The 22,464-nt window shown below is 34.1% G+C and overlaps 1 protein-coding gene and 1 long non-coding RNA gene across 2 annotated transcripts in view; one reads left to right on the top strand and one right to left on the bottom strand.

Annotated features, from left to right (window-relative positions):
• The first annotated feature begins 909 nt into the window (after positions 1–909).
• Positions 910–20,801, top strand: LOC144223575 (uncharacterized). The gene is made up of 3 exons (XR_013332744.1): positions 910–1,013; positions 3,725–3,823; positions 20,652–20,801. It is a non-coding gene; the product is annotated as an uncharacterized LOC144223575 (long non-coding RNA).
• Positions 14,595–22,464, bottom strand: part of PPP1R2 (protein phosphatase 1 regulatory inhibitor subunit 2) — a 24,764-nt gene continuing 16,894 nt past the window's right edge. The window contains exons 5-6 of the mRNA XM_077754349.1: positions 17,697–17,864; positions 14,595–15,284 (exon numbers count right to left, since the gene is read on the bottom strand). Of these exons, the coding sequence (XP_077610475.1) occupies positions 15,238–15,284; positions 17,697–17,864 (215 nt within the window). The 3' untranslated portion in view covers positions 14,595–15,237. The remainder of the gene's footprint in view (positions 15,285–17,696; positions 17,865–22,464) is intronic.

The following is a 22,464-nucleotide window of genomic DNA, read 5'->3' as shown; positions in this document are numbered from 1 at the left end:
ATTATATACTAATGCTTCACTAGTCAATATACCTCAAAACTCAGGAATTAAAGTCATGCACCTTGCTATGTGTTAGGAAATATAAGGCATACATGATTAGTTCAAAAAAAGAGAAGACAGATACACAAATAATTATAACACAGAATAGAACATTATTGGGGAGAAATAAGCCTAATAATATAGTAAGGATTCAAAGGGGGTAAAATCCCATGGTAAAAAGATTAATGAAAGAAGTGAAACAACAGAAAAGATCAGAATGATACTGGGTTGACAGAAAAAAGTAAAAGGAGGTAAGAAAGAGCTATGTTAGAGAAAAAGAGAGCTGTCAGCCTCACCCAAATCCAGGGGACATACCGAGAGTAGAGAGAAATATATGTGGAAAGATAGACCAGGGTCAGAGCATAAAGGACCGAAGGCCACGGAGTCTCAGTTTTATCTCGCAGGCTGTAGGGAGCCCGGGGTCTCTAAACTGGGAATATTTTGATGTATGATTACATTCATTTTAAAAGGAAATTAGCATCCAGGAATAGAATGTAGATTAGCAAGGGTGACAGAAGTGGCCTGAAGGCAGGAGACCAGCTGGAAGGTGGGGAAGAAAGTATGAGAACAGTTACAGAGGGGCTAGAAAGGGATAGATGAAAGTGGTACTTTCAAGGGAATATTGACAGAATCTAGTAATTTACAAGATGTGGATAAAGGCAACAAGGACATCAAAGATGACTGCATAGCATGGGTGACAGGAACACACTGTTCCACAATGACAATGTTTTGTAGATAAATTTTATGAATTTAGTTTTGTACACATTGAGTTTAAATGAAAGAATGCAAACTTAAATGCTTTTGTTTTGTTTTTTCAGATATTCCTTTTGAAAAATTTTGCGTTGACTGCTAAGTTCCAAAATTAGCACTGAGCTGTCTAGCTCGGTGCTCAAGTGCTTTGTTTCGGGGAGTTAGAATATCCCCTTTCTCTAAGATCTGCCACTTTTACTGTCCAAAATTTCATTTAAAAACAAGTAAGTGGTGGTAATCTTAAATGTTTTTCTCAATAGCCTATTCCCTCCACTGCTATCGGGAGATATTTTAATTTTTATTGTAACTAAATTTTGGATGCAATTCATTTTGTTAGTAAGATGGGTGAACAAAGAATCATAAAGTTTGGGGTTCTAACTTTATACCAAAGTCTGACTTTAAAGAAATATTTTTTAGTTGCTGTGCCATCTGTTTAGAGACTACTTAATGCTTTAAAAATAGATGATCTTTTGAAGACAAATGACATGAAAATAAAAGAAAATGTTAATATAACTCTCATAAACCTACACTACAAAATACAATGATGTGCTTCAGGCATTGCTTTAAAAGAACAGGCTGAGAAGATGCTACAATGAGATGTGTGCATTACAACGTGCACAGTTAAGGAGGCGGCTACTTCTAAGAACTGCAAGGCAGTTACTGATTAGGAATTTTCATAGGTCTCTGTTCAAACTGTTACTGCTGGTGATTAATTTTTAAACTTTGGTAATTTGTACATTTAAACCTATATACTTTCTCTCCCTATCTTTCAAGTCTACACTAATTTCTAAGATACAATTATAAACATACAAATCTCTATTCTACCTTGTCTACTGTTCTATCTCCAACCTCCCTTTCACAACTAAACTTGGAACAAGCTACCCACACGTGCAGTCTCTGCGTCCACACCTTCCATTCACTCCTCAGTCCCCTTCCACCTTCACAAGCCCAGTTAAGTCAGTCTGTTCTCACCAAGATCACCAGGAGCTAGGTGGGTCTTAATCTAATAAAGACTTTGTCATGTTAGCCCTCTTGCTCTGGGAACTGAATTAATTCTGTACTCAGTAGAGTGTCTGAAATGTTAAAGACCTCTTCCAAATGTATCTTTTATTGGTGTAGCCACATCTTCTATAGGTAAATCTAGCAAGTGGATTTTTTCATTATTTAAAAAAATTGAAAAGCCATCACATTTTTACTCATTGTATTTAAAGAACAAAACCAGGAAAAGTAAAAGAAGAATAAGGTAAAGTATGCTCTTCCACTTTAAGTCTTCAGAAGAATCTCATCAATATATGTTTGGGCATAAGAAAAAGCTAAGTGCTCCAAGTATTTAAAGTCTGGTTCTCAAAATTCACAGAACTTTTAAAACTCATATTCTAGTTGGACCACAGAACTCAGTAACTGGTATTTTTTCAAAAGTGAAAAGACCTTCCTAAAACAGGTAGGGCTGGGCACGGTTCAAGCATTATTACATTACAGTAATAACCTATTTACCATGTTATGAAATTTTTGGCAATTACAGCCAGAAACAAGACACTAAGCTAGAAACGAAAAGCCTCTTGGCATCAAGGAAATGAAGCCCACACCCAGAAGCTGGCAACTTCACACATTTTACTTTTGAAAAGGACCGGCATATTAGACTTGAGAAAATCCCCTTTAATGGACCCTTGAGGGCAAGACTTTCAGACAACACAAATGGTCAATGCTTATAAAAACAAACTGGAGTCAGTAAGTAAAGATTAAGTCTGGGGTCCTTGGTTTGTGAACACTGCAGGGGATTGGCACAGAAAGATTTGAAGAGCTAAGTGGGGACCAGTATATACAGAGGAAGTGGTAAAGAAATCACTGAAGGGCTTTAAGTAGGGCAGCAATGCTTGCTGTTATAGGAAATGGATTGGAAAGCGACAGAATGAAAGTGGGGAAATCAGGAAGCTGTGACAGTATAGGCAAATGATAATGGAACTTGACTAGGATACCATGGAAGGGATTGGAGAAGGAAAGAGATTTAAGATACATCACGGAGTAGTCAAAAATGTTTACCTAAGGGACTGGTTTTATTTATTTGAGAAAATGAACAAAATCAACACTGAGAAATGGCATAGTATAAGAATGCTTAGTGTGGGGAATGGTGCAATTAAGAATAGTTGAAGGACAAAGAACTCCATTTTGGACATAATGTTTGATGTGGGAGCCCATCCTATGTAAGCACCAGACATTCTGAACTCTATTCTACTTCTTGTAGCTTATGTTCTGATTTTGGTCACAGTAATTGCATGTATTTTTTCTAAGAGCTATCTTTTATTTACTTTTTTATACACATTGCTCAGCAAATTCCTAGGCATATTAGTGCTTAATGTTTAATAATGTTCTCAAAAACAAACATCATTCTCCCTTAACTTTATATTCATCAGTGTGTTCTCATCCAAACCATAAAATTCTGGATAACTCTAGCCTAGGTCTACAGACATAATTGAAGTTTAGAATAACAGGGTATACTATTCTGCATCCGATTCACTTTGCAATCTAGCCAATTTGGCTACTAGGGCTATTTGTAAAATTCCTAGATTAGATTCTATACTTTGTGATTTACCATGAAAAATTCAAGGCATTCCTAGTAGTTTAGTGGAGAATAATTTGCTTCTCAAAGTTAGCACTGGATCAGAGCACATTTCCTGACAGTTTCAAGCTAGAGTGGGACTCCCATAATTGTGGTCTTAACCGAGACCTTCTCACCACATTCCCCTACCCCCAAAAAACTGATTTAGGGATTACTAAAATGGCTTAATTGCCAACTATCCATAATCTGCTTCAACTTCTGAAATCCAACATTTTGGAATAGACTTTGTTAAAAAAAAAAATCACTTGACATTTCTGATTTCTGTGGGATTTCTCTTGCTGGGTAGGTGACTAAAAGAGATTGTACTTTGGTTTTCAGGAAAACTGCATAAAAAATCTGCTAAACAGCAAAGTCTTGCTAATTATAATCAGCCCAGCCTTCCCTACCAGAAAGGCCTCCTCAAAATGGCTAGAGAGGGTGAGTACATTGCTTACTCTTTCCATCTCCCCACAAAGCAGTAGTTTCTACTCTGTATGTATACATAAATTTGAAAAGGCAGGGGAATTCTTATGGCCACAGCTCCGAATTAGCTTGGCATGGTGCCATACAATAAAGCGCTTGTTTATTTTTCAATTGGGTACCTCTTTTACATACAAAGTAAAAAGAAAACACAGTTCACCCTTAAACAACAGTTTGAACAGCATGGGTCCACTTACATGCAAATTTTTTTGGATAAATCCACTAAAGTACTATAAATGTACTTTCTCTTCCTTAGGATTTTCTTAAAAACATGTTCTTTCCTCTGCTTTATTGTAAAAATACAGTATACTATGCATATAACATACAAAATATGTGTTAATCAATTGTTTATATTATTAGTAGGCTTCAGGTCCATAGCAGACTATTAGTAGTTAAGTTTGGGGGGGAGTCAAGTTATACATGGATTTTCAACTGTGCCGTTAAGTCAACACCCCTAACCACTGCATATTCAAGGGTCAACTGTATATTGTCTTTTAAGTAATTGCTTATGTAAGAGATACTTCAGATACTAGGGAGTATAACCAAACAAGAATATTTCTTCTTCCCATGTTTGTTAGTTCTATTACTGGTAAGATATTTTCTTAGAATAAGTCATACTGCAAAGCTGCTTATAATCCCTTTTTGCTTAAAAAATGAACTCAAATGATATTTAAAAAGATCAGCCTGCACAACCCTCTTCTATTTCTAGTCAAACACTCTATTATCAATCCAAAAATAATTAAACAAAAATTTATAGAAGTTCTCTTCCATTCCAATAATCCTATTGGTAATAGAACTGAAATACTGAACACTCAACTTGGCAGACTTACTGAAAAACACTTCAGGTTGGGCAGTTGAGATAAAATCATGACTAAACACTTGCCAAATCCACCCTCACTTACCTACTTTCAGCATTACCTCCCCCAAATAATTCCTCAAATAAAAAACTAGATGAGTCAACCCCCCCTAACCAAAACCCCCAAAACACTTTGCTGGGGCAGCTAACCAAGGCTTGGGGGTGTGAGCCACAGACCAGAGACACTTGCTATCTGCTCTTTTATTTTCCTAATGTGTAGCAGATGTGTTCTTGTCAACCAGTTATACAAGAGCTGATGGGGAGAAGTGGCATTTTAGACAATTGCTTAGAGCAGCAAGTCTCTAAGCAATAGTCAGATCAATACTAAACCCAGAGCACAAAACAGCTCCTGTTCTGCCACATTTGGCAGGCGACCTTGGTGGGACCAGCCCGTCATGACCCACAGTGCACCCACAGTAGTCGTGGCCCAGCCACAACAGGAGGGCACATGTAGCTCACAAAGGGAATATTCTAGGAGCTCCTGATTCTGGTTACCAGGGGTGATTGTGCTTCTGGGCCTCACAGGACTCCTTCTACATAAGGCTACTCCTTGAAAACCAGGAGCTATCACTGATTCACCTAATACATAAAAACAAATGCAGAAAGGTGGGAAAAATGGGAACACAGAGGAATATGTTCCTAAATAAAAGAATAAAACAACACTTCAGAAAAAGAACTAAGTACAGTGGAGATAAGCAATCTATCTGATAAACAGTTAAAAGGTCACAAAGATACGCACTGAACTGGGAAGAATAGACAAACACAGTGAAAACTTCAAAGAAGAGATAGAAAATATAAAAAAGAACCAATCAGGTGCACCTGAGTAGCTCCATTGGTTAAGCATCCTACTGTTCTGACTCTTGATTTTGGCTCAGGTCATGATCTCACAATTCAGGAGATTGAGCCCCACTACCAGTGCAGAGCCTGTCTGGAATTCTCTCTCTCCCTCTCTGCCATTCCTCCACTCACGCTCTCTCTCAAAATAAACTTAAAAAAAAAAAAAGAGAGAGAGAACCAATCAGAGCTGAATAATACAATAACTTAAATGAAAAACATACTAGAGGGAATCAACAACAGCTTAGAGGTGCAGAAGAAAAGATCAGTGATCTGGAGGGCAGGGTACTAGAAATCACCCAAGCTGAACAATTAAAAAAAATTTAATGAGGCTAGACCTCTGGGCTAACATCAATCATACTAACATTCCCATTATAGGAGTCCCAGAAGAAGAGAAAGGGGCAGAAAACTTATTTGAAGAAAGAATAGTTGAAAACTCCCCTAACCTGGGGAAGGAAAGACATCCTGGTCCAGGACACACAGAGAACTCCAAAACAAGATGAACCTAAAGAGGTCTCACAAAGACACAAACTAATTACAATGTCAAAAATTAAAGATAAAGAGAGAATCTTAAAAACAGCAAGAGAAAAATGACTAGTTATATAAGAGGGAAACCTATAAAACTATCAGCTGATTTTTCATCAGGAACTTTGCAGGCCAGAAGTGGCAGGATATGCACTACAACCAAGAGTACTCTACTTGGCAAGGTTATCATAGAGAATTGAAGAAAAGATAGAGTTTCCTCAACAAACAAAACTTAAAGAAGTTCATTACCCCCAAATTGATCTTACAAGAAATGCTGAAGGGATGTAAGCGGAAAAGAAAAGGTCATAACAGAAGGAAATTTTAAAAGAAAAAAAAAATCTCATTGGTTAACGCAAACAAAAGGTAATGGATCAACCACTTATAAAGTTAGTATAAATATTAAAAGACAAAGTACTTAAGATCAACTAATATCTATAGTAATTAGTTAAGGGATACACAAGATAAAATGTATAAAATACGACATCAAATACATAACACCTGAGTGGGGAGGAGTAAAAATGTAATGTTTTAGAATCTGTACAAACTTGAGTGACCACCAACCTAAAAGAAACTGCTAACATACACAGGGTGTTCTATATGAACCTCATGGTAAGAACAAACCAAAACCATAAAGGGAAATACAAAAATAATACTGAAAGTCATCAAGCCATAAGAGAAGAGAGCAAGAAGAGAGAAGAACTACAAAAACAACCAAAACACAATTTAAAAATGACAATGAAAGTATATACCTATCAATAATCACTTTAAACATAAGTGGACTTGAGATGTCAGCTGAAATCTATCCCCCATTTCCTCCACTGGCAAAACACATCCAATCTGATGTATCTCTTTGGTGAACAGCTTGATCTTTAAGAACGCTATGCAACATGTCAGCACTTGAGACAAAATCAACAAGTGATTTTGTCAGTGATGGGGTGTGCTATGCCTAAAAAAATGGCCTCTCCACTCGCTGGCCCATTTCCCAACATTCGCTGGAGTTGTCAGCATTTTTGGCAGAAAGTAAGAAAACCTAACTCCAGCCAGCTCATGAAAAAAGGTGGCTATCAAATCAGTTAAAAAAAACAAAAAAAACAAAAAAAAAAACAGGATGACTGAATAAATAAAAAAACAAGACCTATCTATTTGTTGTCTACAAGAGACTTACTTCAGACCTAAAGACACATACAGACTTAAAGGGATAGAAAAAGATGTACATTACATACAAATGGAAATGGAAATAAAAATAAAATAATAGCAATACTCTTATCAGACAAAATAGACTTTAAAACAAAGACCATCACAAGAGACAAAGAAAGGCATTACATAATGATAAAGGTATTAACCCAGTAAGAGGATATAACAATTCTAAGTATTGATGCACTCAACACAGAAGCACCTAAATACATAAAGCAAATGCTAACAGACATATAGGAAGAAACTGACAGTAAACAATAATGGGGGACTTTAACACCCCACTTACATCAGTAGATAGATCATGCAGACAGAAAATAAATAAATATTCTTGAATGACATTAGACCAGATGAACTTAACAGACAATATGCAGAACATTTTATCCCAGATTATACATTCAAGTCCACATGGAACATTCTCCAGGATTGATCACATTAGACCATAAATCTCAAGAAATTTAAGACGTAAATCATCAAGTATCTCTTCTGACCACAACAGTATGAAACTAGAAATCAACTGCAAGAACAAAAAATGGAGAAAAAAAATTCATCATGGAGGCTAACCAACATGCTATTTAAAAAAAAAAATTTTTTTTTTAATGTTTATTTTTGAGAGAGAAAGACAGAGTGTAAGTGGGGGAGGGGCAGAGAGAGACACACACACAGGATCCGAAATAGGCTCCAGGCTCAGAGCTGTCAGCACAGAGCTCAATGGCGGGGTTCAAACTCATGGACTATGAAATCATGACCTGAGATTAAGCAGGACATTTAACCAACTGAGCCACACAGGTTCCCCACAACATGCTATTAAACAATGAATGACTCAATAAAGAAATCAAAGAGAAAATTAAAAAATAACTTGAGACAAATAGAAATAGAAACGCAGCATTCTAAAATTTGTGGAATGTAGCAAAAGCAGTTCTAAGAGGGAAGTTCATAGCCTTAGACCTATCTCAAGAAACAAGCAAAATGAACAATTTAAGCTAATACCTAAAGGAACTAGAAAAAGAACAAAGCCCAAAATTAGTAGAAGGAAGCAAATAATAAAGAACAGGGAAGAAATAAATGAGAGACTTAAAAAGCAATAGAAAAGATCAGTAAAAATAAGAGCTGGTTCTTTGAAACAACAAATAAAATTTATTAAAACCTTTCGCCAGGCTCAACAAGAAAAAGAGCTCAAAGTCAAAAAACAAAGTTACAATCAACACAACAGAAATACAAAAGATTGTAAGAGACTACTGCAGGGGTGGCTGGGTGGCTTTAGTCAGTTAAGCATCTGACTTCAGCTCAGTTCATGATGGCATGGTTTGTGGGTTCCAGCCCTGCGTGATGTGATCACATCTGTCATCTGTGATGACAGTTCAGAGTCTGGAGCCTGCTTCAGATTCCATGTCTGCTCCTCTCCTCCCCTCTCAGGCTCTGTCTGTATCTCTCAAAAATAAAGATTAAAAAAAAAATTTTTTTAAGACTACTATAATTAGATGTCAATAAGTTAAACAACTAGAAAAAATGGATAAATTTCTGTAAACATACAATTTTCCAAGACTAAAAATCAGGAAGAAATAGAAAATATGAGCTGATTACTAGCAATGAAATATAATACGTAATAACAAATACTCCTAACAAAAGTCCAGGACCAGATGGCTTCACTGGTGAATACTACCAAACATTTGAAGAATTAATATCTATCCTTCTCCCACTATTCTAAAAAACTGGAGGAAGGAACATTTTCAAATTTGTTCTATGAGGCTAGCATTGCCCTGATACCTAAACTAGAAAGATACTACCAAAATGAAAAAGGTAAGTGAANAATATCTCCTCAACAAAATACTAGCAAATGAAATTCAACAATACATTAGAAGGTTCATACACCATGACCAAATGGCATTTATTTCAGGGGTACAAGGATGGCTTAATATCTCCAAATCAATGTGACATGACACATTAACAACTTTAACATATCATATCCATTTATGATAAAAAAACTATCAAAGAAATAGACAGGGAACAAACCTCAATAAAGGCCATATGTGACCAACCCACAATTTATATCACACTCAACAGTAAAGAGCTGAAAGCCTTTCCTCTAAAATCAAGAACAAGACAAGGATGCCCATTCCTGTCACTTTTATTCAACACAGTACTAGCAGTACTGGCCACAGTACTCAGACAAGAAAACGATACAAAGTATCCAAACTGGTAAGGAAAAAGTTTAACTCTCACAACTGTAGATGACAGGACACTATATATGGAAAACCCTAAAGACTCCAAACAACAGAAATATTAGAATAAATTCAGTAAAATTACAAAATAAAAAATATACACAGGAATGCTGTATTTTAATACACAATTAACAAACCAACAGAAAGACAAATTAAGAAAACAATTCCAGTTATAATTGCCTCAAAAAGAATACAATACATAGAAACAAATTTAACCAAGGAGATGAAAGATCTATACTCTGAAAACTATAAGATGCTGATAAAAGAAACTGAAGATGACACAAATAAATAGAAAGGTACACCATGCTCATGGACTGGAATAATCAGTATTATTTTAAAAAAAATTTTTTTAATGTTTTATTTCTCAGAGAGAGAGACACACAGCATAAACAGGGGAGGGTCAGAGAGAGAGGGAGATACAGAATCTAAAACAGGCTCCAGGCTCTGAGCTGTCAGCACAGAGCCCGACGCGGGGCTCAAACTCATGAACCGTGAGATCATGACCTGAGCTGAAGTCGGACGCCCAACCGACTGAGCCACCCAGGTGCCCCTGGAATAATCATGATTATTAAAATGTCCATATTCCCAAAGCAATCTATAAATTCAATGCAATCCCTATCAAAATATCAATAGCACTTTTCACAAAACTGGAACAAAGAATCCTAAAATTTGTATGAAACTACAAAAGACCTCAAATAGCCAAAGTAATCTCGAGAAAGAACAAAGCTAGAGGTATCACAGGCCCAGATCTCTAACTATACTACAAAACTATGGTAATCAAAACAGTAATTGGCACACATACAAAAACTGTGGCACATACACACACAAAAAAACCCAAACAGATTAACAGAACAGAGAGCCCAGAAAAGAAATTCACACTTACACAGTTAATTAACCTATGACAAAGGAGGCAAAACGATATGATGGGGACTATACAATGAAATAGAACCACTGCTCACACCATATAAAAAAACAAACTCAAAATGGATTCAAGACCTAAATGTTAAGACGTGACACTATAAAACTCCTGAAGAAAATACAAGAAGTGTATATATATGTATATATATGTATGTGTATTTATATATATACATACATATATATATATATGTATATATGTAACACTCCCTCTCTATTTATATATATATACTTACATATATATAAATCTGACTTGTCTCCTCAGGCAAGGGCAACAAAAGCAAAGATAAACAACTGGGACTACATCAAACTAAAAGGCTTTTTACACAGTAAAGAAACCAACCACAAAATGAAAAGGCAATCGACTGAATAAAAGAAAAAGAAAATATCTGCAAGCTGTATATCTGATAAGGGGTTACTATCCAGAATAAAGAACTCATACAAGTTAACACCAAAAAACAATTAATCCAATGAAAAAATAAGCAGTGAACTTCAATAAGCATTTATCCAAAGACGACATACAGATGGCCAACAGTAACAAGGAAAGATTCTCAACATAACTAATCATCAGGAAAATACAAATCAAAACCACAGTGAGTGAGGATGTGGACAAATAGAACCCTCATGCACTGTTGGTGGGAATGTAAATTGGTATAGTCACTAAGAAAATCACAATAGATGTTCCTCAAAAGATTTTTAATTTTTAAACACAGTATCATCCAGTAATTCCATTTCTGGGCACTTACCTGAAGAAAATGAAAACACTAATTCAAAAATATATTATGTATTCCTATGTTTACTGCAGCATTATTTCCAATAGTCAACACATGGAAGCAACATGTGTGTCCATCAATATAGATGAATGGATAAAGATGTGGTATATATACAAGAGAGTATTACTCAGCCATAAGAAACAAATCTTGCCATTTGTGACAACATTGATGGACCTACAGAGTATCATGCTAGTAAATGAAATAAGACAGAGAAAGGCAAATACCATATGATTTCATATGTAGAATCTAAAAATCAAAACAAATTAATAAAAAAAATCCAGAAACTGACCCATAAATAAGGAGAACGGGGGGTTGCCAGCAGGAAGGGGAACGAGGGGATGGGAAAAAAGGGGATTAAGGAGGTACAAACTTCCAGTTACAAATTACCAAAAATTAAAGTCTTATGTTTGACAAATTATGTACAACCTGAAACTACTGTGCAGTTATTGCTACCAAGGCTTCCCTCTTTCAATAGTAAACCATTCTCTTCCTCTTTTAGGAGGAAGTTCAACTATCATGTTCCCCTACCTCTATCTGGTATGTTACTTAAGGGAAAGGAAGTTATAGTGAAACATTATTTGAAAATGGTAGTTTAAATTTTTAAGGGGGTTGTTTATGGAGAATGTCTCAGACTCTTTAATATGATGATCAACATTATTTTAGATCTCCAAGAGAGTAGGAGAATAAAGTACATACTATGTGCAAATGGAATCCTTTCCAGATCTCACATATTGTGAGATGTAGGTTTCATGGAACACATTGGAAAATACTCATTTAGGTACATGTTATGTTTTTACAGGCTAGTTTAATTCTTACTTCATAAAATTAATTCTATGAGAAAACTAAGTTCTGAAACAACCTGCTTAGGAATAAACTTGCCAAACACAACCAAATCACATGTATTTAGACATCTCCAGTCACTGATTATTTGTGCTGGAAATTTTTTCTAAATGGCATATTAACCTCAAACAAAATAAAATTATTCCCAGGTTTTAAGATTAAAACAAGAAATAAAATCTCCAACTAAACACTCGAGAAAAATATTACTTCTAGAGCACACAATGTGTATCAGTGATCCAAATAAAGTTTATTTGTAAGATACAATTTCTACATCTGAAAATGCATGGATAAAGAGCGTAATATTTAGGTGGTCTGGATTTGAATCCTGTCATTAGCACTTAAGAGACTGAAACTGAGTAACTTAGTCAAGAGCTTTTTCCTCACTACAAAGTGTTAATACGAATACTTGCTTTGTGTGGTTGTTTTGAGGATTAGGTATTAAAGACCTAGCAAAATGCTGGGCAAGAACAAACAACAGGTTCTTAAGAAATGGTAGCTCTTGTTACCATTTCCATCACAAAACAACTCATTTGCTACAATATAGTCCAAGACCGTCTCCTGGTATCCAGAACACTTGGTCAACAAAACATAGTCCTAAGTAGCAACAAAATAAAACCCACTGGGAGAAAATGGTCATACTACTATAGTTTATTACATGTTTACTGTGCTAACTTAAAAGAGGGGAAAACGTAAATAAAATGAATGTCTGAGGGAAAAGCACACTTTCCTTCCATATTCAATTTAAAGTAATTCTTATTTTAATAATCTTTCATACCATTATAAGTCTCAGATTTTAAAGAGCATCACTGTTGAATGTCAGACTGAAAAATGAATAAAAAAGACGACACCAAAAGAGTTAAGCAGAAATGATACAGACTACAAAGTTGAAAATAAAATCTACCTTGGCTAGAACTAAACACTGGCAGACAACTTTCTCCAAAGGAAAATCTAACTTGAACTATAAAGATTCATTTTTTATATAGTCCAATACCATGTCAATGAGGAACTCCTGACATGAAGAAAACAGTTTCAGTTACATTTAACTACCTAAAATCCTACTGAGCATGCCAATTCCCATGCCTTACTCCTCTGAGATAATTAGCTACTTCCTGAAACCAGAAATGAGAGTTTGCCTGTGATTTAAGTCTCAAGACAGTCTGTAGAAAACAGCAAACAAATCGGTCGTTAAAGGTCTTACCTTTTCCTCATATATGTTATTTCTACAAATAAAGAATATGTGGATACTTTCTAAGAACTCAAAATGAGAAAACCCAGAAGTGTTTGTGTATGAACATATGTACAGATATATGTATAAGCTTAAATCCCCCAAAACGGATTTAAACTGGTTAAGAATACTTCAGCATTCTAAATTCAGAAAGCAAGGATAAAAACTATTTTGTTTATAAATCTGTGGTATTATGAGCTAGTAAGTTTGTTAGAGTACTATATAGTTTAGAAGCACTCTGACTGGGGGGCGCCTGGGTGGCTTAGTCAGCTAAGTGTCCAAGTCTTGACTTCGGCTCAGGTCATGATCTCGCAGTCATGAGATAGAGCCCCATGTCCAGCTCCACACTGAGCATGGAGCCTGCCTAAGATTCTCTCTCTCTTTTTCTACCCTTCTGCCCCTTTCCCCAACTCATGCTCTCCCTAAAATTAAAAAAAAAAAAAATTCTGATTGGAGCCCATTAAAAAAAAGCCAGTCAAAATAATAAGCACATTCTTCTAACAGCAAAGAATTCTCCCACTTTTTTATTTAATCTGACATATTGGTATTTCCATAAACTTGCAAGTGGAAGATAAGCTGTTCAATAAAAGCCATTTCATATATACAATATACAGAAACTATTTTAAAAGTCTGTTCATATAATGAATTCTTTTGGTACTGACAAAAAATTAAGAGACAAATAATTGACTAGAAATAAAACTATCACTAAACTAAGATACACGGGAACTGCACTTCAGTTCAGGAAAAAAATCCAGATCTTACTGTGTTAGAAGAATAAAGTACATTTGTCATAGTATACATTATCATATTCCCTTAAAGCAGGGACTATTTAAAAATTTTAAATTAAAAAGTGTTCAGGATTACTTCTGTCTGTACATTCAGAAACTATCATCATATCACTAATTACACATAATTCTCTCATCATGCAAAAAATCTGTTAGTCGTTTTCTAAGGTCTAATCAAGTCAAACAATAAACTATAGCAATTTAATTAGCAAGCTGTAAATCACAGAGGTGCAGAAATTCCACAGTTCAACAACTGTATTTCCTGTCTATAGTACAGCTGCTATTCCATTTTCTCCGTGTATTAGAGCTAATAGGCATTGATACTCAAAATAAAAATTTCATTGTAAAAAGCAAATGATAGAATATGTAAGAGAAGGAGTTCCTAATTCCATGCCAATCTTTATAACCTTGTAAAGGACTGTGCATGTATATGCGGAATGGAGTAAGAAACAAAAGTAGGTTAAAATAGGTATATAAAGGGAATGTTGAGATTACATTAGAATTATATTTAAAAAACTGATCTGAAAGTCTGCCCATCAAGTGTACAAAAAACAGAGCAGATATTAGTGCAAGTTTAACCTGATAATTTATTTGTGAAAAAAGCTAGTTTTGATGAGAAAAAATTCAATCCTGTCCTTGTAAACATAAAGAAACTCAAGGGGAATTTTAAAGATAATAGGCCAGAAATGCAACAATTACTCTTATAATCCTTTTCAATTAAACAGACAAATCAAGTTGAAGACACATGTTAAAAGACTTTTCAGACTGAGTATTTACCAGCCTATATAATTGGTTGTTCCAACTGGATTTGAATTAAAAAAAAAAAAAAAAAAATTTTTTTTATAAGAGCTATCACATCTAAAAGTGAAGAAAATAAATTAGATCCCCCCATGAGATATTATTTAACGTCTAAAGCATAAAAAGCTATATAATATCTTATACAAATTAACCAGTGTTCTTATAAAACATCAGTTTTGGACTGATGACATTATGCTGTATTTGTGGTGAAGTACTAGGCACAAGAATATATGTATCAAGTAGGCATTTCAGTCTAATTAGTCTCTAAAGTTATTTAATTCTTGGCAATATATAATAATTGGTATGCATTTTGGTACTTAAGTCATGAATTGTTGAGAACAAGAAGCAGTGTATTATAGTAACAGGGTTTGTATCTGACAGACAATTACAGTGTTGAACAAATCTTTTCTATGAACTCTGTGATTTGTTTTGCAGTTGGTCACTTGTAGTAGATCCTGCAAAGATAAAAAAAAAAAAAAAGGTCAACATACTTTGTTGCGTACTGCCAACCTTGGCACTACTTGAGCTAAAGTTCCCTTCCACTGTCAGGGATGATAAACAAATATAAAAACCTAAACACAAGGTATATTTGATATAGCCTAATTAGTCTGACATAAAACAATCTGTGTATTTCCTAAATATTCTAAAGAGCAGAACAAGAGTGTCTACTTGATGATGAGACAGAAAGGTTTCAGATCAAACATTTTTGTTGAATAAATCACAGGTAGGCAGTTAAGGCAACTCAAATACCCAAAGTTACAAAAAGATTTGCATTTATGATCTCAAAACAAGAAAATATTTCCTTAGAGTCTAAACATGCTACTTTTCTTTGTATAAAAACACCAATAAAACAGGGGTGCCTGGGCAGCTCAGTTAAGTGTCCAACTCTTGATTTCTGCTCAGGTCATAATCTTGCAATTTGGTGAGTTTAAGTCCCGCATCAGGCTCTGAGATGACAGCACGGAGCCTGCACGGGATTCTCTCCCCCTCTTTCTCTGCCGCTCCCCTGTGCACGTGTTCTCTCTCAAAATAAATAAATAAACATTAAAAAAAATTTAAATAGTGAGTTCCATAGAACTTGGAGATTTTAAAAGCCAATTAAGATTTTTTTTCCAAAGGCTCAAAAAAATGTACAAATGTATTGTAGAGGACAAATAAGGAACTTACTTGCCTATGCCTTATTGCATAGTCTTTTCTATCTTTGTGGACTTTATAATGCTAAGTAAGATAAACTCCTGTGTAAGGAATACTTCATCTCTACTTAAGAAAAATCAGCATTGAGCTAACACAAATTTTAATCATCTATTGTATTTAAATGAAAAAAATGTATGTATGTTACTAAACGTGTGAAATCTAAGTCTTAAAAGCAAAGACAGACAAAAGGCCAGAGTTAACTGTCGAAAGCCATGGCTTTAAAAAAAAGTCCTGTTAACATTTGCACAGTGGTACTGGTGCAAATTTCCAGCAAATGAGGGTATTCCTAGTGCTTTGTCAGAGTCATTAAAGAATTAATATTGGAAGTCTGAGCAGAAATTGAGAAGTTATAAGCAAAAAGACATTCACTTTGAATACATCAAAATACATCACTGAGATATAGGTAAATGGGAAACAAAGACTGATTAGGGTATGTCACCTAAAAATGGATAATAAAATGTAAAAGAGGAAGAGAGATATATGTAACAGTAATTACTTAAAATGAAGATTGTTCAGCTAAATATAAGCTAAAAAAAAAACTATGGTGAATAAAATGGAAATGAAATGCTATATTATGAAGCAAAATGAAAGGCTAAAGCATAATACAGAATAACAAAAATATTATAATTTAGAACATGAAATGAGACACAGAATCATCTGGTCCTACACCATAGATTCATTTTTTTTTCTTTTTTGAGAGACAGAGAGAGACAGAGAGAGACAGAGAGAGCACGCGCGAGCGAGCAGGGGAGGATCAGAGAGAGGGAGACAGAGAATCCCAAGACAGGATCCAGGCTCTGAGCTGGCTATCAGCACAGAGCCCAACGTGAGGCTTGAACCCACAAACCGTGATATCATGACCTGAGCCCAAGTCAGATGCTTAACCGACTGAGCCACCCAGGTGCCCCAATAGATTCATGTTTCATATATGCTCACCAAAACAGTAATGTAGTAATTATTTATTTTCCTGAGACTTAACTATCTGAGGCACAACAAATAAAGTAACTTATATCTCCAGTTTTCAAGTACAAAGCATCAGTTTTTAAATACAAAGAGTAGTAGGTAAATGGGCACAAAGCCTGCACAAGCAGTATAGGAGATTCACCATCATTAAATACCAGAATAATAGTTTATTAAAAATAAAATCGATTACTATGATGGATCAAGAGCTAGTAGGTTGCCAGGGTAACTGTCCAAGACTTAAAAACAAATAAAAATCAGCCAGATATTTTATCAATCCAACAGTCAAAAGATTCAACATTGGAAAGATAGGACATACTTTGTACTTGAAAGGATGTTGTTAAAACAAATCTTCTGTATTAAAAGCATGTTTTTTGAAAAAAAAAAGTTTAAACCTTAGATTGGTACGACAGATGAAATATAATCTGAAACATCAAAAAAAAAACACAGCTTAATGCAAAGACAAACATCACTGCTTAAGCCAAGTAAACAAAAAACCCCAGCCATATACATAACCCATGGTCTTAAATCAACTCCGGGCATAAAAACTTCATTTTGAAATTAGCAACAGGAGTTGAAATTTCAGAAAGTCTGGCATAGTAAGTGAATTTCAAAAAAATTTTTGAGGTTCTTCAAACTTAGGTGTAAAGCAAAACAAAGTACAGGCACAAAGAATTGTATGAGTATCAGTGATAATTTCAGAAACATCTAACCTTGATTTGATTGTTCTGTGTTCATGCTTTCTTCAGCTGCTGTCTCCGACATTTCTTCATCTTCCTCATCATCATGCAGGTCTTTTGAAATTAATTGTCTAGCTAATTTAATATTCAGTCCTTCATTGTAGTGAAGCTTCCTTTTCATTTCAAACTGTCGCTTTTTTTCTACAAGATTCAAAAAGTAGGCTTAGGAAGTCTTTAGCTCAAGGACTAGGAAACTATAGCCTGCATATCTGTCTGGTAAATAAACTACTACTGGAATACAATGTTGCTAGTTTGTAATGCTTAAGGCTGCTTTTGAACTCAATGGCAGGGTTGAGTAGATACAATAGTGACTATCTAGTCCACAAAACCTAAAATATTTACTATCTGGCCCTTTACAGAAAAGTTTGTAAATCTCTGCTTTAGATGGTTCAAGTACATCTTAAAAGGAGAATAGGAATAAAAGCCCTTAATAGTTTATATTTGTGATGAAAACTTAAAGATCCAAGAAAAATATCAAGAGTGGAATGGGAAAAAAAGTAAGGTATATAATACTATATGTCAGGTACAAAGCCTGCACGTATGTGTATGCATACACACAGAAAATATAACTCAACAATACACAGTGGTTAATTCTGGGTCAAAGAACTATGGGGTAATTTGAGTCTTGCATTTTTATAATTACAAATTCCTTTTAAAACTCCTATTATCCATTAAGAAACTGCCGTGACTTAAAACACTGCTAGCTAAAAACATAACCTCATTCCCAGAGTAATTTTAAGGCAACTGTAAGACACAGTGAAGTGACTCGAGACTATTCTTTCATTTACAGTCTTCAGCATAGGAAGAAAAAGTTAGCAGTAAATCAACATAACTGATATTTTGTTAACAGTATTTAAACATTAATGGTATACAAAGAAATAGTTCTAAGATTTTAAAATTTCTTAGACCAGTAAATTTAAAAAAAAGGTGTGTGTGTGTGTGACATAAAACTGTCAACTGTTTATTCTGTCAAACAAGAGTATTAAAATTCATTTACAATAGTTTTATGACAGTATTCATTAAACCATTTCAATGCCAAAAAAGCACAGAGAAATCTCAGAATAAGGCTACTCAAGTACTTTCTCAGTCTCCTCTAACTCCCTCTAAGTTTTCATCATCATCTACACTTATAGATGCCTTAGCACTTATTTGTGTTTCAAGTGTAGGCATTTATAGTTTTTCTTAGTACTGATCAATCACTTCTCAGCCTCTATTTGGGATAGAAGGAAGGTTCTGAAACTAAAAGCCATCTCAGTATTCCATAAAAATTTGTTTCAAACTACCAAGATTTCGCCAGGCATCTTTCTTCTTCCCTACTTAAAAATCACTTTTGTGATTTGATTTATTCTTTGAGAACATGATATGGTAGCAGGAAGTAAAATTTAGAAAAGAGGCTAATAAAAAGACCAAATCCTCATAACTAAATTTTTAGTGATGTCTTTCAAGTATTCAGATGATATAAAAACCAGTATTAAAAAAAATGGTTTTATAAGCTTCAATAGCAAAGTAAGTCATGGAGATGTAAAATACAGCATAAGGAATATAGTCAGTAATATCATAATAACATTGTAAATGGTGACAGATGCTGACTATGTTTTATCATGATCAGCACTGAGTAACATATAGAATTGTTGAATCAGTATGTTGTATATCTGAAACTAATGTAACATCAATTATACCTCAATAATAAATTCTTAAAAATGGTTCTGATGGACTCCAATACCAGATATATTTACTAAAAAGGTAACACTTTTTATCATTACAAAGTAACATACATTTATGCTAGAAACTTAAAAAAAAATCACTTGATTTCCTCACTCAAATTACATTAACATTTTATGACTTTAGAGTAATTTTCTAAAAATATGATTTTTTTAAATAAATAACTCATATATTTTTATATATGCTGTTTTTTCACTTACTATAGATTTAGGATTACCGTACGTCCCAGTTTGCTCAGCCAAGTTCAGTTTATGCGCACCATATGATTAAACACAGTATGACCCTTTCTTTCATTTCACCATGATCCAGATTTTAGAAAATAAGGTATATGAAGATATAGTAAAATTCGGCCGTGTACATAGCAGATTTATATAATTTTTAAATGGTTATAAAGTATTGAGTTACCATTTAATCCTCTATTCTTAGTCAAAGATTTCTGATTTCCCCTCCTTTGTATTTTCAGTGTTTTTATAGTGTAATATGCATACATTTTTGTGCTTTGGCTCTATTATTTTCTCAATATGAACTAGTGTTTTCTTCAAACCATGCATCAGGACTCTTTAGAGAGTCACAACCAATATTTTTACAAAAATGAAACAAAACAGAATAAACTGGATTGCATTAATATAGTAAAGTTGAGTACTGTTTTGTGAAATTTTTCTTTTGTAATTTATGCAGACAGGTATATGGAGTAGGACTTAGTAAAAAATGTTTACAAATCATTGGAATAGACTCCAGGAAACTGAACTGCTAGATCAAAGGGTGTCATTTTCTTTTGAAGCCTGTGGCTCATATATTGCCATACTGCCCTCCAGAAAACCAAACCATTTGTCATGCCCACATTATATCAGTAATTTATTTCTCCACATTCACAGCCAAGGAAAATTTGTCATTCTTTCTAATCTTTGTTGATCTGTTTTAATTTGTAGTTTCTTATTCCGAGGGGTTGATGTTACAGTGTTTCTTGTGAAAAACATTTATAGTCTAAGAAAATTATGTATTTTTAATTATTTACTTTTAATTCTAAATAATTTTAATTACTTTAATATTTATAGTCTAAAAATGATTTGTTTTAATTCTATTTAATTTTTTAAATTTATTTCTAAGAGATGTTGAACTTGATTTTGCTTTTTACAGATATATTCTAATTTTACAATACTTAAAAGTATTACTTAAATTTAAAATACACAACTACTCATTTCACAGAAAGATGCTAATACAACTGGTCTCAATCTTTGAATATTTATGACCATTTCATCTACAATTCTTGTATGGTAGAACAATATATTACAAAGTGTACAAAGACATTAAGATTTGAGGCCCGGCGCTAACAATAATCAACTCTCCATGTGAACTTCACAAGTGAGTATCTTTTTTGTACTTTTTTTTTTAACTATTCTATAATATAATGCAAACATACCAATTATTTAAATTATTAAGTTATTATTTACTGAACACTTACAATATGAATCAGCGTTAAGTGCTTTAAATCCTTTATCTTACTTAATACTCACAATACCTCTAAATATTTTTATTTGAAATGAAGAAACTGAGGCTCAGAGAAATTACAAATTAGACAAGTGATACCTGGAATACAACCTTAGATTTGTCTGACTCCAAAGCCAGTAATTGTTATACTACTGGTTACAAGATCATTTTTTCTAAGCGTTTCTACCAATAAACAAGGACCTTCAGATATGTAATTGTTTAAAAGCAATAAACACCTACATGAATCAGTAACTCTACTAGCAAGAATTAAACTTCTGAAATCGTAATCAAATTGTTCCCCCTGCTGGCTAATCCATGAAACTACAATTTGAGGGGGAAAAAAAAATCCCTTAATGAAAACTGACAATATAGGTTATTAATAAATTCCTTTTCTCAACAGATCATGTTTTCAAGAGAATAATGAGGAAACCAGCTCTAGAAACAACTTTTATTTTAAACTGTTTTCAAGGGTCTTTTGGACTATATTTTTGGAAAATTAGGAAGTCACTGATGAGAGAAGATACGAAATACAATTTGAGATTAGGCTATCTGTATATGGCTCTTTGGTAGAACAATAGGCTCAGGCCATCACACTTTGTCAAATATGCTATATTCTGAAGTTGGCAGACAGGAATAACAAATTATATCTTAGGAGCTACACATGATAAAGATCCTGAGGATTAACTAGCAAAATATTCAAAATCTTAGCTGTATAGTTCAGAAATCCTTTATAGGACAGGTAACATCCGTGGCTTCAAGTACACTACTACTCTCTTTTCCTTTTGGGAGGGTACATGTGTTTTACTTGCATCTTTTTCTCTATATGAGCTTGGCTTTTCTTTTTAATAACAGTTAACAACAAACAATATAAACAATTTTAAGTCTTGAAAAGACTATACATTCACATAGTTTAAAAAGTAATGAAGTGAAGTTTTCCTTGTCTTCTTACCTCCAGATAACCAATGTTATTTGTAAAAACAGAAACCGTGAGTAGGTAACAATGCCTTAACTGTGTATCTACTGTATGGCCTCTTCCTACCCTATTGCCAAGAGCTCTTTATCTCCTTGTCTATTACTGTTCTTTTTGTTCAATGTTCAATGGTACCTAATAAAGATCTTCACTCTACATCTGACCATCTTGATTCATTTGGTAAGTTTCACTGCTGTTTCAAAACAGAAAAAGCACAGGCAATTAGGAAATTAGCTCTTACTGTTATACATTTTAAGATGACCCAAACACTCAATGACTCCAAAGCATTAATTTGCTAAATATTAACTGAGCATCTACTCTATACCAAGTAGTGAAAAAAAAAGTACAAAGAAAATAACACTTACAATTATTGAAAAGATGGTAATATTTTCCCAAATTCTTGAAATTGGGGGGACGGGGGTAGAGTTGTTTTCCAATAAACCCACGCAAGTAGAGTCTGAATTACAAAAATATTGCTCCCTGATCTCCCCACCATCTACTTCCTCAAAAGGAAAACCACTTGACAACCTCCAAATAATGGATTTATTTTAGCAAAAATTA

Source organism: Crocuta crocuta, unplaced genomic scaffold (genome assembly GCF_008692635.1).
Source record: "Crocuta crocuta isolate KB4526 unplaced genomic scaffold, BGI_CrCroc_1.0 scaffold70, whole genome shotgun sequence".
Lineage (NCBI taxonomy): Eukaryota > Metazoa > Chordata > Mammalia > Carnivora > Hyaenidae > Crocuta > Crocuta crocuta.
This window is presented reverse-complemented; position numbering and strand designations above follow the sequence as displayed.